Source organism: Toxorhynchites rutilus, chromosome 2 (genome assembly GCF_029784135.1).
Source record: "Toxorhynchites rutilus septentrionalis strain SRP chromosome 2, ASM2978413v1, whole genome shotgun sequence".
Lineage (NCBI taxonomy): Eukaryota > Metazoa > Arthropoda > Insecta > Diptera > Culicidae > Toxorhynchites > Toxorhynchites rutilus.
In genome coordinates, this window is record NC_073745.1 from 239,627,678 (window position 1) to 239,643,768 (window position 16,091).

At 38.5% G+C, this 16,091-nt stretch overlaps 2 protein-coding genes across 6 annotated transcripts in view; one reads left to right on the plus strand and one right to left on the minus strand.

Moving 5' to 3' along the window:
• LOC129764579 (pro-resilin) overlaps nt 1-13,326 on the plus strand; it is a 123,089-nt gene extending 109,763 nt beyond the window's left edge. For 4 of the 5 annotated variants that reach the window (XM_055763787.1, XM_055763790.1, XM_055763788.1 and 1 more), the window contains one exon: nt 12,679-13,326. In XM_055763787.1, coding sequence (XP_055619762.1) covers nt 12,679-12,949 — 271 coding nt within the window. In that variant the 3' untranslated portion in view covers nt 12,950-13,326. Of the gene's footprint in view, nt 1-12,652 lie in introns of all 5 variants that reach the window. The other variant, XM_055763791.1, reaches the window with a different exon arrangement.
• The window catches only part of LOC129764578 (uncharacterized), a 64,015-nt gene continuing 61,183 nt past the window's right edge, over nt 13,260-16,091 (minus strand). Inside the window, exon 10 of the mRNA XM_055763786.1 lies at nt 13,260-13,557. Coding sequence (XP_055619761.1) covers nt 13,352-13,557 — 206 coding nt within the window. The 3' untranslated portion in view covers nt 13,260-13,351. The remainder of the gene's footprint in view (nt 13,558-16,091) is intronic.

Below are 16,091 nucleotides of genomic sequence, written 5' to 3' on the forward strand. Positions count from 1 at the left end.
TTTTGTTTTATCGTTTCGTATTAAGGCTTGTTCGCGACAAAATCTAGACACATCTAAGCACACATAGCATCGGAAATACACCAACAATGAGTGAATATTTTGCAAAGCGGTGAATGTATGTCTGTTCTTTCTGAAAATATTACATTTGTTTATATTGCAAGCGCTCAGTGTAAAATGGCCTCGAAAGAAGAGCAAATGACCCATTCCAGCGTTAGGTGACAACGTTTTGACTCACTAAAAACAGTTTTTTTTTCTCGTTTTCACGTTGCCACACAATTTCCAAATAGTATTTATACAGATACAGATATTAATACAGTAACGTAAAATACAGAAAATTTCCTACAAGAATCATCAGTAGGAAAATATTTTACAGTTTAATTCCCTTGTCGCCAGCCCAATACCTTTGTGACATGACAACACCTGTCTTTTTGCGGTTTCCGACTTTTGAACATTAATGTTGTGTTTTCAGTTCCGTTTCAAAACATACAAATAAATTTTGTTCTATCATTTGTCAACAAAAGATGAACGGTGGTTCCTGTATATTCAGTTTTTCAAAAAACTCGCAACAACATTGCAAAAATCGGCATTCATTTTGTGGCGTGACAACGCGCTCTGTGCGAATAAACAGTCTCCACGAAGCGTTGTCACGTCACACAATCAATAAGTTGTACTAAATAATAATTTCACCATATTGTAGCAAGCTATATACTATTTTTTATGTTTTTTATTACTCTGGATACTTTTTACTTTCCTCTGAGATCTCCTCTTCCCCTTCCAAAGGTTCATACTATAGGGGAATGTGGTCCTAACGCGACCGGTGATCCTGAACCTACCCCTCTTTGTATCTCAGGAACGATACTTCCTACCGAAATTTCAGTAGTGTCAAATTAAAGGTGTCATTACACTGACAATTTGATAACATGGTCACTATTTTCAGACTCTTTTCATGCTAGTGTTTTAGCGCCATTTTGAGTTTTCATTGCTTCAAAAACAGAGAAGAAATATTTTTGATCTGTATGCAAAATGGATTGAATGTTCTTTTAGATTGTGAAACATTGCGAAATAAGGCAACTGTAATTGTATATGGTATGTTCATCAAAATAAACTATTTAAATTCAATCTGCCTGCTACCTAGAATACACGGTATTCCGTTGTTTGGGAAAATTCGGGGTGGTTCTGAACCGACCTCCAATTTTTACATCTTGATTGTTTAACCCTTTCAATACGGCAGTGTGCCTCGCCGGAGTGCTACCGCTGTACGGAGCATTGCGCCGAAAAGTATGCACATCGCACTGGTTTGATCGATGTGCAGTATGACTCTCATGTCGTCTAAAGACGACGCTCGTATACACAGCTCATCGCGCGGAAATCGTCTATAGACGACGCTCGTAGCGAAAGGGTTAACACGCTCACTTTGGCGCTTGCCATCAATGGCTAGAACAATCCTGGTTCATCGAGTGGCGCTCACTACAGGGGGAACGCATATAATTTTCCTTCAGAAATTTTTGATAAACTCTTTGTATTTATCTGTGTGCATGTGCGCGTACCTGTGCAAGTGCGTTTATGTTTGTGTGTTGAATATGATTTTGACTTTGACTTGGACATTGACTTTGATCGTTAACCGTTGACGTTTGCGTGTGCATTTGGATGTGTACTTTCTTTGTCTAACTCCACACGCGTCGCTCTAAGGCTAAGTTCTTACCACTCAAATAGTATCTCCCTCTCGCTTGAATCCTATCTGCTCACTATCAAACTTTATTCTCTTTTTTCATTCTTCTTCGTGTGCCCATCGATATACGAGGGTCGTTCAAAAAATAAGTTTTAGTGTCTCAGAAATCGCATTTTTCATAGCGTGGCAAGAGTTTTTTTTATTCCGAGCGCGAAGTGCGTAGCGTCCAACGTAAAAATACGTGCATCTTCACTACGCTGAAACCCCATTTGTAATGATAAAGATAGCGGGAGGGATTTATTTACGCTAGGGTATTAGTAATGATTCTCTGCTGAGTCAAATATTCAGCCTTTTTCCAAGCAGTTAACATTGTTTGTTTTCTGTCATCTGAAATGTTGGTCGGAAGTAATGAAACACACGCGAGACTTTATATGCGTTAATCAAGAATAATTTATTTTATTCTTCTAAGAATATCTTTTGTCAATCTACACTGGACAATGGTCGGTCAGGGAAAAGTCCGAATGGCAGTCAGTATCCGCTGAGCAACCTGTTTGCTATATATTATAGCTTTATGGCAATTATCTTTACAATGTAATATTGCGTGTGGTAACACCATTAGCTATTAAGCCATATATACACTACATCATCATAAAGGCTTCGTTAGTGCTTTTGACATTGCATCAAAGCATTAAACTGACGCAATGGTAAAGCAGGTGTTAAGGTTCAGATATAATAAGTCATTTATTTATTTGAGTTCGCGTGCAGATAGAGTTTATTTCGTTTAGTCACCAAGAAAGTATATGTCATTCTGGAATTTTGTATGTGATTCGCTTGCCAGTAGCAAAACTTTCTCCACTAAGGATGACAGCTGCGCTTATCTCGAGCATGTATTGTTCTACGAGCACAAGAATGAATCATCAAACAATTATCGTCAAATGATTCTACAATAAAAAAAAATCATTTCAGAGCGACCAAACTCAATTCATTTGCTATTTCAAAATTTTCGTAGCATCATTAAATAGTATCCGCAGTTATAAACAAGCAACTTGAATTAAACTACAGCGTAGTTCTACGTCAACATTGCGGTCGTGTCTTAAACACAACCTCCTATTTTTTTTTTATACAATCAAAACAACTTACTGGAAAACAAACTGCGGTGTTAATACGATTTTTTATTATATTTTGGATGGATTATTCGGTGTGAATTATTCGATCGCTTCGATTATTAGATGCGTAGTTATCTTTCGAATGATAATCGTTTCTGCAGTCATCGATTAATCGTGTTTACTGAGTCCGTTTTTAGATTCTAACCAATCTTCAATATTGGCCCACAACTTCCCGGACTCACTTCCCGATAACCAACCAGCGGAATAGATACCTTATCCAAGTTTCGGATTTGCAAAAAAGGAGGTCTTACACGAATGCTTGCTCTTCATTTACTGCCCTTTATTGTACATGGTATGAGGCAATAATTCAACCGTACTATCACGGTTTGGTGGGAGTGATACTCCGTTACTGGGTGGCCCGGTAGCACCAACTTCCAAATTTTATTCAGAATTGTATAATATGGAGCTTCTATGAATTAGGGGAACTGGGTGTTAAACGCGCCGTCGAGGTAAAACGCACCCCCTTGAAATATCATATATACGAAAATGAAATAATTGGGAGTATTTTTTGATGCTCATAACTTCATTTCTTATCGTAAATACTACTAAATATATACTAGCACATAAAACCTCATCTTGCTTTAAAATATAGCAATGTATGAAAAACTGCCTGATTTAATGCAACTTCATCCGCTGCTGCCATAAGACTTTTGAAGCATTATTAGACTAATTTAAATTAAATTCATAACATTCTCAAATATTACTAAAGCTATCGAATGAGTTTGAATCAACAAATGTTAAAAGTTCAATTCATATTTGCAATGTGATTTTCTCAATCAAGTCACGATGAGGCAAATCGCCCCACTACGAAGAGCTAGTTCACTGTCAGTGTTACCAAATAACACAGAATTTTTTCTCCAATTCTTGTGTGCATATAAGCGTTTTCTCATACCTATTCTTTTGTCATGTAATAATAACTGGAACGAACAAAATTATTACAATGTTTCGCACTACTAAAATCCATCCAACAACCTAAACCTTAGAATCACAATAAAAACTCATATTTTAAAGACCGAAAGTCTGCCAGCACTTTCATGTACAGCGGCACGTAGCGATGTTTTTGTGAACAGCGGCACGTATTAATACATTTGTAAACATAACATATTGGAATGAAAATTCCTCGGAGTTTCTGGTCAGAGGTGTGCAATCCAGCTCATCATGATGAGCAGATCAGCTCAGCTCATCTAAAAGAGCTGTTTTTCATGAGCTGCTTTTCAGCTCAGTTGTCAGTGTCGATGTCTGGTGGCGACTTCCAATTTGGGTTCAAACGATTTCAAACAAATTTTTTTACAACATGTTATTAAATTACTTGAAACACCTATTCTTGACTCTTATTTAACCATTTGTCTATACAGGGTGGCGCATAAGTCACGCAACGCTCTCTGAAGTAAAAAAAATAACGATCGCGCTGCAATTATCGAACATGTTGGTTCCTAAGCGGTTCAGTTGTCGACATTGTATCATTTTTTGTTCGAGAATAAAGATTTTGTATCGTGAGACATTTTTTTTTGTTACGCAAATCGGTTGCGTGACTTGTACGCCCTGTACATTTTCGACATTTTTACTGAAACTTTTCATTATAATAAAAAGTTGTCTTCAAAAACAAATTTTCTTATGAGATTTTTCATCGTTCGCGCACAAAGTAGCGCACAGACGTGGCTACTTTTTTGATGTGAAAAAACAATGAAAAAAGCGGTAAAAATACATTTTATCCCCTATTACCCTATATATAACGGTACTCAGTATGAATAAAATATTATTAGCATGGAAAGATAAGAGGATAGTCACGACGCTGAGTAGATACAATACATCGGACAAAACAACTATTGTAAAAAGAATAAAACGAGGCAGCACCGTTTACGTTAGCAAACCAAATTTAATTATAAACTAGCTGAGCCGGCAAACTTCGCCCCGCCCAAAATTTATTTTTCGTTATCACATTCATGTTTTCGTACTAAGCGCGCGTTCATGGGTCCAATCGCAGAACTATTCATTGATTGATTTTCTAATCTACCCTTTAAAATCATCTTTTACTATAAAATTCCCAGTACTTCTACCAAAACTCGTCATTATAATTTTATTTTTAGGGGATTATTTTCAGCACAATTCTCGTTCAAGATTTTCGAACCACTTGCAAATAACATGTTTCTCCGTTATATGAAATGAATTTTTGATACAGAAAATATGATAAAATAAAGACAGCCCTAAATCGGACAATTCCTTTCTCGAGTTTTGCTCTTATCAACACAATCGATCCATTTTTATTTATATAAATAGAAGAAGCTATAGGAGTGAGTTTTATCAGATTAAAATCAATTTCCACTTTCGAACAAAGATCAATTTCGTTAGCGCAAACATCAAATGGACTAACAATGCTTATTACTATGAAATTGTAGGACATATGAGAATTGAATTTTCGCAAATTTTCCAATTTTCTTCAGAGTTTCCCGAAAATTTTCAATCGACATGTTTGGTTGGAATATATTTGATTGAAATGTGTGTTTAATTTTTTGGAATACCCCCTCCATTCCAGAGGAGGGAGGGATGTCATACCATCATAGAGACACTTCTCGTACTCAAAAACCCTTATATACCAAATTTGGTTCCGTTTGCTTGATTGATTCATGATTGCAGCCCCACGCTTAGGGAGGGGGGGAGGAGTGTCAAACTACCATAGAAACGTGTATACAACTCCATATACCGAAATTGGTTCCATTTGCTTGGTTAGTTCTTGAGTTATGAAGAATCTTATGCTTCATCTGTATGGTAGACCCCCTCTCCCTATCCCTATCTGTATGGTAGCTTCCCTCTCCCTTAGAGGGGAGGAGTGTTGATTCACGATAGAAACCTCCACATGCCAAATTTGGCTTAATTTGGTTGATTAGATCTCAAGTTATGCAGAAATTTGTGTTTCATTTGTATGGCAGCCTCCCCTTAGAGAGGGGGAGGAGTGTCTATTTACCATATTATTATACCCCTCAAAATTATTACCCCTCAAAAACTTCACATGCCAAATTTTGCTCCATTTTCTCGATCAGTTCTCGAGTTATACAGAAATTTGTATTTCATTTGTATGGCAGCAGTATGGGAGGAGTGTCTAACCGCCATAGAAACATTTATTGCACCCCAAAACCTCCACATGCCGAATTGTGTTTCGTTAGCTTGATTAATTCTCGAATAATGCTGAATTTTGTGTTTTATTTGTCTGGCAGTGTAGATTTCCTTTAATTGAAGCATATATATTTTTGTTCAAACCAAAATTCTACCTTCATCGTTTGAATGTATATGAATAACAATGTTTAATTCTCCGCATATACTGTGAAAACTAGTTCTTCATCTGCTTCTTGCAAATGGTCGAGGTAAAACAAGACACAAGCGAACGATGCCCATTCTCATTAAATGTAAAGTGGTCCCTCATCGAAAAGACTGCATCCCTTTAATATGAAATAATACAAACTATTTATTGTGCACATAACGTACACTGACATGAGACATTGAGAAGATTTAGAATCATCAACCACCTACCTCACGACAAACGATACCAACAAGTTATCCTTCCGTTTTCACCGAAGGAATTTACTTGCCTACAAGTCACTGTAACATTTAAGATTCTCGGGCTCATTCGGGCTCGGGTTGCTACTGAACAACCCCAACCAACGGGGCACATAAGTTACGCATCCGTTACACTTTTCCCGCACGCTCTCCGTGACACAAAGTTAGTGCTGTCCGGAAGTCAATGTTTACCACAATGACTGAAAGATGCAGTAGTCATGCCTCAGCTTCACACAAATGAAATCCAAGCGCAAAAGGTACGAGAAATCAGTGGTGAAATGTATGTATAGAAATTGTAAATATTTGCGGACCGGTCGTACGAAAACGCTTCTTCGGTTGATGCTGTGTGGGATACCTTTGATTTTTCATTTTTGTCAGTTGAAATAATGGAGCGTGGAGGAAAGGGGGTGGACAGGTTTAGTGAACATGCAGAATCCACAAAAGTTAGCACCATCACTGCTACCAAGATATGGACTCACGCCCGACTGTTTGCAAATGCGATAGCTCAGCCACTAGGAAAAGATGCAGAAGGTGCAGTTTTTGTCCAAAGTAGACTCAACAGGAAAACGAATGCTCATTTGAATGGATGTCCTGCGGTTTGAGTGTGTTTTCCGACGGTGAACACTGGTATGCTATTAGGGAAATGCGCTAGATCGTAGCGAGGAGCAGACAACAACACAAAAAAGTAACAACCTCCACAGGAGCAAGGGAAGGAAAATTGACAAAAAATTACCATGTATGACAAGGGTTAGAGGGAAAAAAGGTTACCGGGTTTGACTTGGGATTTGGTCTCACAGAAGGGCCATTAAGCTGGATTCTGGTTAAATGTTTGTCCGAACATTCGGAGCAATTCGGGAACAGTTGTTTAATTCAGTGCACGAGACACATACTCATATATACGCTTGAATAACAAGTCGTAATCTTGTCTGTTGAAACATTTGAAGGATGTTTTATGAGACAGCCAACTTTTTATTACATCAACGTTCTCGTTGATGTAATAAAAAGTTGGCTCAGCGATCCGTAAAATTGAATCTAGATAAATACAAACTCGAACAAACAACTTCCTGAGAGGAGAAACACCCACTCTTTCCATCACGAGCTTGATAGCAGCTGAAGATGATGATGATGATTATGCTTTCCACGTTCCCACGTTTACAGGGAATACGATTGCGATCCAACTTTCTCCTGTTCAATTTAATGACATTTAATATGTAGAAGTCACAACATGAGAAGACAATTTGATAGCAGTGGCTTATGCATCGCGTTGGAAAACTACATCCAGTATCGTATTTCTCGGACGACCTCGCAATCCAGAATTATTCATAGGTTGCATGTTTCGTCTCGGCTGAGAAATTCGTTGTCACTCATCCTCCCGTATACCACCGAGCAGCCGCGCATCTGTCTCCTCCCAGCGAACAATCTTCCGAAATGGATAACTTTATTTTATTAAACTCAACCAAAGCTCACCATCACTAGCGATAGAGCATAAAGCACACCATCCGTCTAACCATTATTTCCGGCGTCTTCTGCCGGCAGTCGATTGTCGTCTCTTTTTACGTGTCGTCGATCGGGTTTTGGAGCTGAAGTTCATGAATATTTCCGTCCCAAATACGCTTCCTGTCGACGCGTGGTTGTAACTATGCTTACGGTGCGGTTGCTTTTCTTGGATAAGTCAACCCGATTCTCGTTCCATGATTAGACGACGAGTTCTGGATCTGCTGCTCCAGGACATTCGGGGATGTGGTGGTGGGCTTGGAAAACTTGTGAATACTGGCAGCTGTAAAGGGGTTATGTGGCATAGTCATTGTTGTGTGAATGGGAAGCTAAGACGGTGGCAGTATAAGGATACTTCAATTTACATGCTGAATATTGAAACAATATACAGTGGGTAAAATTGCTGTTCGCGCAAATATAAAATCCAACAAAAGTAGGAATAAATCTATTTTATGCTGCGTAAGTTATTATAAAAATTTCAATTACTTTAATGAACCCATAATTCCAACAAGTTGGTGGGGAATGAGCTTGAGCTTGGGTAGACTGTACAATTCGTAGTTGCTCTCCGTGATTGACCTGGACCCAATTGCACAAAGAACACACAGAATGACGCTTGGGACTAGCAAATCATTCTCGTTGTGCAATTTTCGGCGATTCAAGCTTTAAATTGTCAATAACGACGCCAGTCACGTCCTTACAGTCACCAGGGGAAGGGAAGGAATGTTAGTATGATATTCGCCGCCCGAAGGCCAGAAGGGTCGCCTCTATAGCGTGGTTCCCTAGCGTTTACCAAGGAAGGGATAGTTGTTAGTGGGAATGGTTAAGAAAAAATCAGGATTCACTGCGGTAAGTGATGTGATTCTAAAATCTTAAATTTGATTTTTTTTTCCATTTTTTATTTTTTTTTATTTTAAAGTTATTGAATTTTTAAATTTTTAAATAATTTCAATCTTGAAATTTTCAGATTTTCATATTTCAATTTTTTGATTCTTAGATTATTAGAATTTTAATTATTTTTATTTTTGGTTTTTTTTTTTGAACTTTTAGTATTCAAAATTCAACACGTTAGGCCCCGACTTTCTCCCGCCGCGCCCTCCATTCAGTGCGCATCAAGATCGTCCGCACAACATCAGTGTCGGTCCCAGCTCCCAAAGATATTTATTGTATAAATAAGAAGTACTCAGCAATTCGACTAGAAAGTAGTCACATTTTGTAAAACATCCGAAACAACAAACCGTACATATTTTTTTACTATTCTACAACGGATGAAGAACCTCTAATCTGAGTTTATAAACTCAATCTAGTGCCTGGAATTGAAAAACCAAGAACCAAAAAACTAATATAAATGCTTTTAACGCACTAACTCACTCCAAATGAAAACTGAAATTAGAGTCTTCTGACTCAAATTATGAAATTCTGAAATTTAAAATCTCTAACATAATTAAATCCTGGGCCTGACAATGAACGCTACCCAACGGCGAAAACAAGACGAAGTGTATTTAACCTTGCATACAAAACATCTTGTCCACACCGCGAAATGGCGCTCAAAGATTCGATGCACCTCTGTACGAAAATGCGGGCGAATCGTATGCAATTGCGAAAAGAAGACGGATACACAGAATTGCAGCGGTACGGCTGCCAATGCAAATCAAATGAAACCAGTATGATGTATGTGTGAGAAAGAAGAGAGCCTTGCTGGAGAATAGAAGAGAGAACTTGAGAAAAACAGCTTCACTTAGCTCAACAAAACAAACACCCTCTCTACACATACACACAATGAGGAACGTCACCGCACATAACAGTGTGTGACCTTTAAGAGCAGAGTCCGTGGTACGCGAGAATCAAAGAGACTTGCACCTCATATCGCTTCCAAACTTTCACATGGAATACTGTTCAAGAGAATACAAAGAAGAAAAAAAACTTAGCCCGCGATGTGGCCATCGCATAACGCCTACAGATTCTCCCTCCGTGATACATTCACTGCGGCAATTAAACACACGCACACACACTTCGTATTAAAATGTAGGAAAAAACACGCGATAACAAAATCTCGTCCGGATTATAATTAATCACGAATAAACGCGCACAACTTTTCCTTCACAAATATGAACGTCACTTGCAAAAAACACACAATGTTTTCAATGTTTTTTCAGTTCGAAAATATCACTTTTTTCGCCGATATTCAGCTCGTTCGCCATGGACAAAAACAGGTGGTAGTCACTTGGTGCAAGGTCCGGACTATACGGCGGATGCAAAAGAACCTCCCATCCGAGCTCCCGGAGCTTCTGGCGCGTCACCAAAGAAGTGTGTGGCCTGACTTTGTTCTGATGGAAGACAATGCGGCCTCTGTTTTTCAAAGATGGCCTCTTCTTCATGAGTGCTACCTTCAAGCGGTCCAGTTGTTGGCAGTACAGGTCCGAATTGAGCGTTTGGCTATAGGGAAGCAGCTCATAATAGATTATTCCTTGACAATCCCACCAAACACACAGCAGAACCTTCCTGGCCGTTAATGAGGGCTTGGCCACCGTTTGAGCCGCTTCAGCGGGCTTCGACCACGACCGTTTGCGCTTCACGTTGTCGTAAGTGACCCACTTTTCATCGCCAGTCACCATCCGCTTCAGAAACGGGTCGATTTTGTTGCGAATCAGCAGCGATTCACATGCGTCGATACGGTCAAAGATGTTTTTTTACGTCAACGTGTGTGGCACCCATACATCGAGCTTCTTTGTGAATCCAAGCTTCTTCAAATGGTTAATAACGGTTTGATGACTTATCCCCAGCTCTTGGCGGTTGCTACGGCTGCTACTATGCCGGTCTTTCTCGGCTAATTCAGCGATTTTGTCGCAATTTTCGACGACAGGCCTTCCGGAGCGTGGCGTATCTTCGACGACCTCTACACCAGAACGAAAACGTTGAAACCATCGTTGTGCGATGGAAATGGAAACTGTATTGGGTCCATAAACTGCACAAATTTTATTGGCAGCTTGAGATGCATTTTTGCCTTTGTCATAGTAGTACTGTAAAATATGTCGGATTTTCTCTTTATTTTGCTCCATATTTGCGACACTATAACTCACGAACGACTTAACCAAACAAAACACTGTCAAGGACTATATTATAGCGCTCAAAAATACCTTTCCAACAAGCTATAGTATGACTCGATACAATGAATACAACTAGAACTACGCGCTTACAACGACACCTCGCGGAAATACCGCAGGACTTTGTTGACAGCCTAATATAATCGAGCCATTATATAATCGAGTCTGTATATAATCGTGTCCGACCTGTATTTATAAGAATTTTTTTCAGTGTAATTTTTCTTTAAAACAATTTTTGGCGTTTTCATGAAAATTTAAACAATTTACTACATTTCATTCTTTGACCAGAGTTTTACAGATATTTTAGTTTTTAAATCATAATTTTTTGTAAAAAATTAGAAATTTTTTTTGCCCTTTTCTAAAAGTAGTCTAATTCCTTTACGGAAATTTCAAGTATACAAAGATGATTAAATGACTTATGTCTTAACACCCACAACGTTTTACTATAATCTGAGATATTGCCGCAGTTGGCATGAAATTCGTCTATTGTGTGTTGTAAATAATTCGGTGTTATATAGTTAACCATCTTGAATATTAGTGTGAGTGTGCAATCTCTTATCCGTTAACCGACCGACATCCATTTTAGGTATTCTAGTACCTTTTTTCATTAAATTAGTGATGACAATGACGACGATGAATTCTTCAAATCCAGATGCATATTCTATTCCTATTAGCACCTCATTAGAATCAATCTCATATTACACAACAATAGTATATTATCCCCGTCTCGGATGTTGAAAAATTAACCCAATTCGACGCGATTACGAGACATTCCCAAACGGTTATTTATGGGTGGAATTAATTCAATTTACAACCGCACCCGAAACCTCAGACATAGATTAGCTTTTCGCCTCAGCTGACCCCGGTGGAAATTAACATTCAACTTTTCAAAACCAAGGCAGCACACAATAACAACAACCGACATCTTAATCCGATCGAATCCCCCCACAACGCATTGCTCCCTGTCAGAAACAATTTGTGTAGCATTGCGTGAATTCTAAATTGATTATCTGCCGTTTACCCGTTTTGCGAAAATCAAATCGTTCCAGTAGGAAAGCATCAGAGTCTAGAGATTCGTTTGTTCCCTTTTTTCTTCGAAAAGGTTCGCCAGCTTCACCGGAACGGAAACAGGGCTGGAGGAGGCGGAGCACCATTTTAGTTGTTTTCCACTCACTATTTTGCAATGTTTATGTGCCGTATGTAGTTCGAGAAAGTTTCCCAATGAAAGCCTCACAAAGCACATCTGGCCCCGGTCGTGTGCTTCCTCGAATGTTCCTTTAATTAATTTTTCACTCGAAACAGTGTTCCTATTAGCAATAAATTGAGGGCTCATTTCGCCGGCAGCATGATGTTCTGTGGAATTGTTTTTAAAATTTCGCTTCGATGGCGTAGGGAAAAAACGAGCAAAAACGGGGCGCTATAAATTACCGTTGGCTTAAGTTTGTATTCCGAGTGAAATAATAGGAAACGATTGGAGGTATAATAATTTGTTCTGCTCCGTCCGAATCCAAACGGATAAATACTAACTGAATGAAGCAGATCTAACCGCAATGCTGATATCTGGCAGGTTTCGCTTCCCCGTTCGGAAGGATAACTTTTGCTTCTTCGCTTTCTCTAACCCCCCCTTTTTACAAGCCAAAAGCCCCAAATATTCCTAACCATTAAAGCAGAGCATTACTTCTTTCGCCCCTTCTAGCACTGCCTATGGTTCCCGTCCCCGTCCGGGGGGCTTAGGCGCCACCAGCTACCTAATGGATCGGGACACTGGTAATTCCGTGAGCGGCGGCGGCGGTACCATCAGTGAACTGCATTCGTCCGATTTCAACGACATCAACGGAGGGACAGTCGGCCAGGGTTCCAGTTCATCCAACGACAACGACGAAGGGGCATCATCATCAGCAGGAGCAACAGCGGCCCATGAAGGAAAATCCCTCGGAGAAAGCTCACTCAAAAACAATGATTCCTAAGATTTGGCGAAACAGAGAGCAAAAAAAAAATCGGCAACAGCAGAATGCAAAACAATCCCTCCCGCAATGACTAATGGAATTTTAATCCCGGCGAAGCGAACAATGGACTTGGTGAGAAATGGAAGAAGCTTAAGTTAGGGAACAAATAAAATGAAACTCGAATAAATTTAAGAAGAGACGACAATTTTCGTGGGGCACCGAGGAATTAGAAACAAATACGACAGGGGCGTATAACTGAGACAAAAAAGTGTATTCCAGTTTCAAATGCATTTTTTGTTTGTACTTAAAAATTAAAACAAGACTTAGCATCTAAGGGAAACAAAAATCTATTTATAATCATAAACAAAATAATAGCAAATAAATATAACAGAGAAAACAAGAAAAAATACAGAAGTTCCGATTTCAATCGTTTATAATGCCCACAGGACAAAGCCCTTCTTTGCGGGGAAAGATTCTTTGGCAGGAACGGTCAACGGCATGCCAGAGCATCCACCAGTTGCGATGCGCTCGCCTATCGGGGATGAGATCCTCGCACTCATAGTTGGGGCACTGATCCCTGTAGTGGTACACCAGGCCTTCTTCGGGGGGGATGAGCACTTCGGAGGTGTCTGGAATTGGATAGAATTGGAAGCGCAGCACGATGGGAAAACGGGTCAGCTATTAGTGTCTCACTTTTCTGTTATTGATTTGAATAAGTAGAGTAGGTAGTGCGGGGCAAAAGTGCGCATTGAACTTTGTGTAACAAACGAGCACGAAAATTCGGCAATATTGTATCCGTTTGACACATTATTACACCAGCTGCTCACAAATATAAATATGATACATTTCATGAAAGTGGCCAAAAGTTATGAGGTAAGAAGAGTTTAGCGTTTATTTTTTTAATGTTGTGGATGGCGATTATGATAATAACTGAAAAGTTCGAAACTACATTGCCAAGGAAACCTTTATTCTATAGTAGATAACAGTGCGTATTCGTTTTTGTGAAAAAGTTCATGAGCTTTTTTTAAATACCGTCGATGGGGGTGAAATTGAGTCAAAAATGGTACAAGTCGGACTCGATTATCCGGAGCAGTGTTGAAAAAAATCATCTTCGTTTAGCTCAAAAGCATATATTTTCGAGCTAGGTTGCATCGAAAACCTATATACTCCAAACGAAAATAAAATGACAGATCCAAGCAACCAGTGAATATGAGCAAATGAACTTTTGTTGATCAATATGTTTTGATGTTTATTTTTCCACCCAATGTCATTTTCATCTTGATTATTCAGAATGCCAGAACAGAATTTCATTTTAGCCAAATGAATATCAGCTGTTGTTTACTTTTAACCAGAGGTAACTGTGTGCGGCTGGTTTTTATGTAGGTCGGATTGTACTGATGCTTAAGTCCTTCCAAATCAACGCAGGCAACAAGAAGATTATGATATGTTGTAATCCATTTGACCATCGAGTCTAGGAGCAATTGTTATTCAATTGCAATACGGTGTTTAGGGATCGTTCACAATGCCGTTGTTACCGTCTCGCCAAACAAAATTCTGCGCGATTTCTTGCAAAGATCGTTTCATCGAGCTCTGGCGTTTTTGTTCTCTAAATGATCCAGCCTGACTAATTTTATTTTATTTTTGAATTTTGGCTCAAAATCAATGCCAGAACGAATATCGTTTCGAATGTGAGAAATATCAATTTGTTGCTTTTGATATTCAAAGTATAAATAACAGCGAAGTTATGAACCCCACTCAATGGCGCATTCATTAATTATAGCAAATTTGTTCATGCATCAGCGATATGAAAAAAATGAACTCGTTTGTTATTGTCATCAATATAATGAGGGCAGTGTGTTTCGAGCTGAAAAAAAAGTCATTTACACTGAAATAAAATCATATTCGTTACTCGTGAATATTTGTTGATATTCTAAGACACTGATCCGGAGTATTGATTTTTTTTCTATCCGGATAATCGAGTCAAAAAAACGAATTTTCTATCGGTAAACGTAATATAATTATGATTTGCACTTATTTATTAAACGGTTTTATCTCGGTTGACCCGTTTGTATGTTTGTGACTTCGTAACTTTGTAACTTTGTAACTTTGTTTGTAGTGCTGTACCGCATTAATAGAAATTTAACCCTCTTCCTGTTGACCGTTTGATCTGAAGTTTGGAATACCTCTTTATGTCTGGTGTCATTATAAAGCTGCGTATTCCATGGTCTTGAAAATCCAAGATGGCGGCCGCTACCAAATGGCGTATTATGGACATATTTTCTCAACATCCTATCAATATGGGTTTTCCAAAAACTCCATCAATATCAAATGAAAGGGCTTGACTAGTAGAATACAGTTCTCAAAAATGCAAATCCAAGATGTCGGCCGCTACAAAATTGCGGATTACATATTTTCTCAGAACCCCATCAATATGTATATCAAATGAAAAGGGCTTCACTAGCTAGTAGAACACAGTTATTTATGAAAAATGTAAACCCAAAATGACCACCACCTCAAGATAGCGCCATATATTTTTTTTAAACCTCATCAATATGGGTGTCAAAAGGAAGTTCTCGACTAGTAGAACATAGCAGATAATGAAAAATTCAATTCCAAGATGGCCGCAGTCCCCAAACAACTAATTACTTTTTAAATGGTTTAATTCAGCTTGACTTATTTCTATGTATGTTTGAATGTTTGTAGGGTTGTCCCACATTAATAGAAAATTGACCCCGTTCCTGTTGAATGATTGATCTAAAATTTGGAACATACGTTTAATTCTACTGTCATTATAAAACTGCGTATTCCATGATCTTCAAAGATTCAATTTGGCCGTCATTAAAAAATGGCTGAATAATTTGACTTGGATTTCGTGTTCTCCATAATAAACAACAAAAATTGAATTTTTCAATATCATGGAATACGCAGTTTCAAACTTCAGTTCAATCACAGGAACGGGGTCAATTTTCTATTAATGTGGGACAACTCAACAAACATTCAAACATACATAGAAACAGATCAAGTTGAATGGAACAATTCAAAAAATAATTAGTTGTTTGGGGACTGCGGCCATCTTGAACTTTGATTTTAATTATTTATTTTTTTATTTATTCATTTCGTCAAACAAATGTAGACTACACACTTATACACTTATACATGTTAC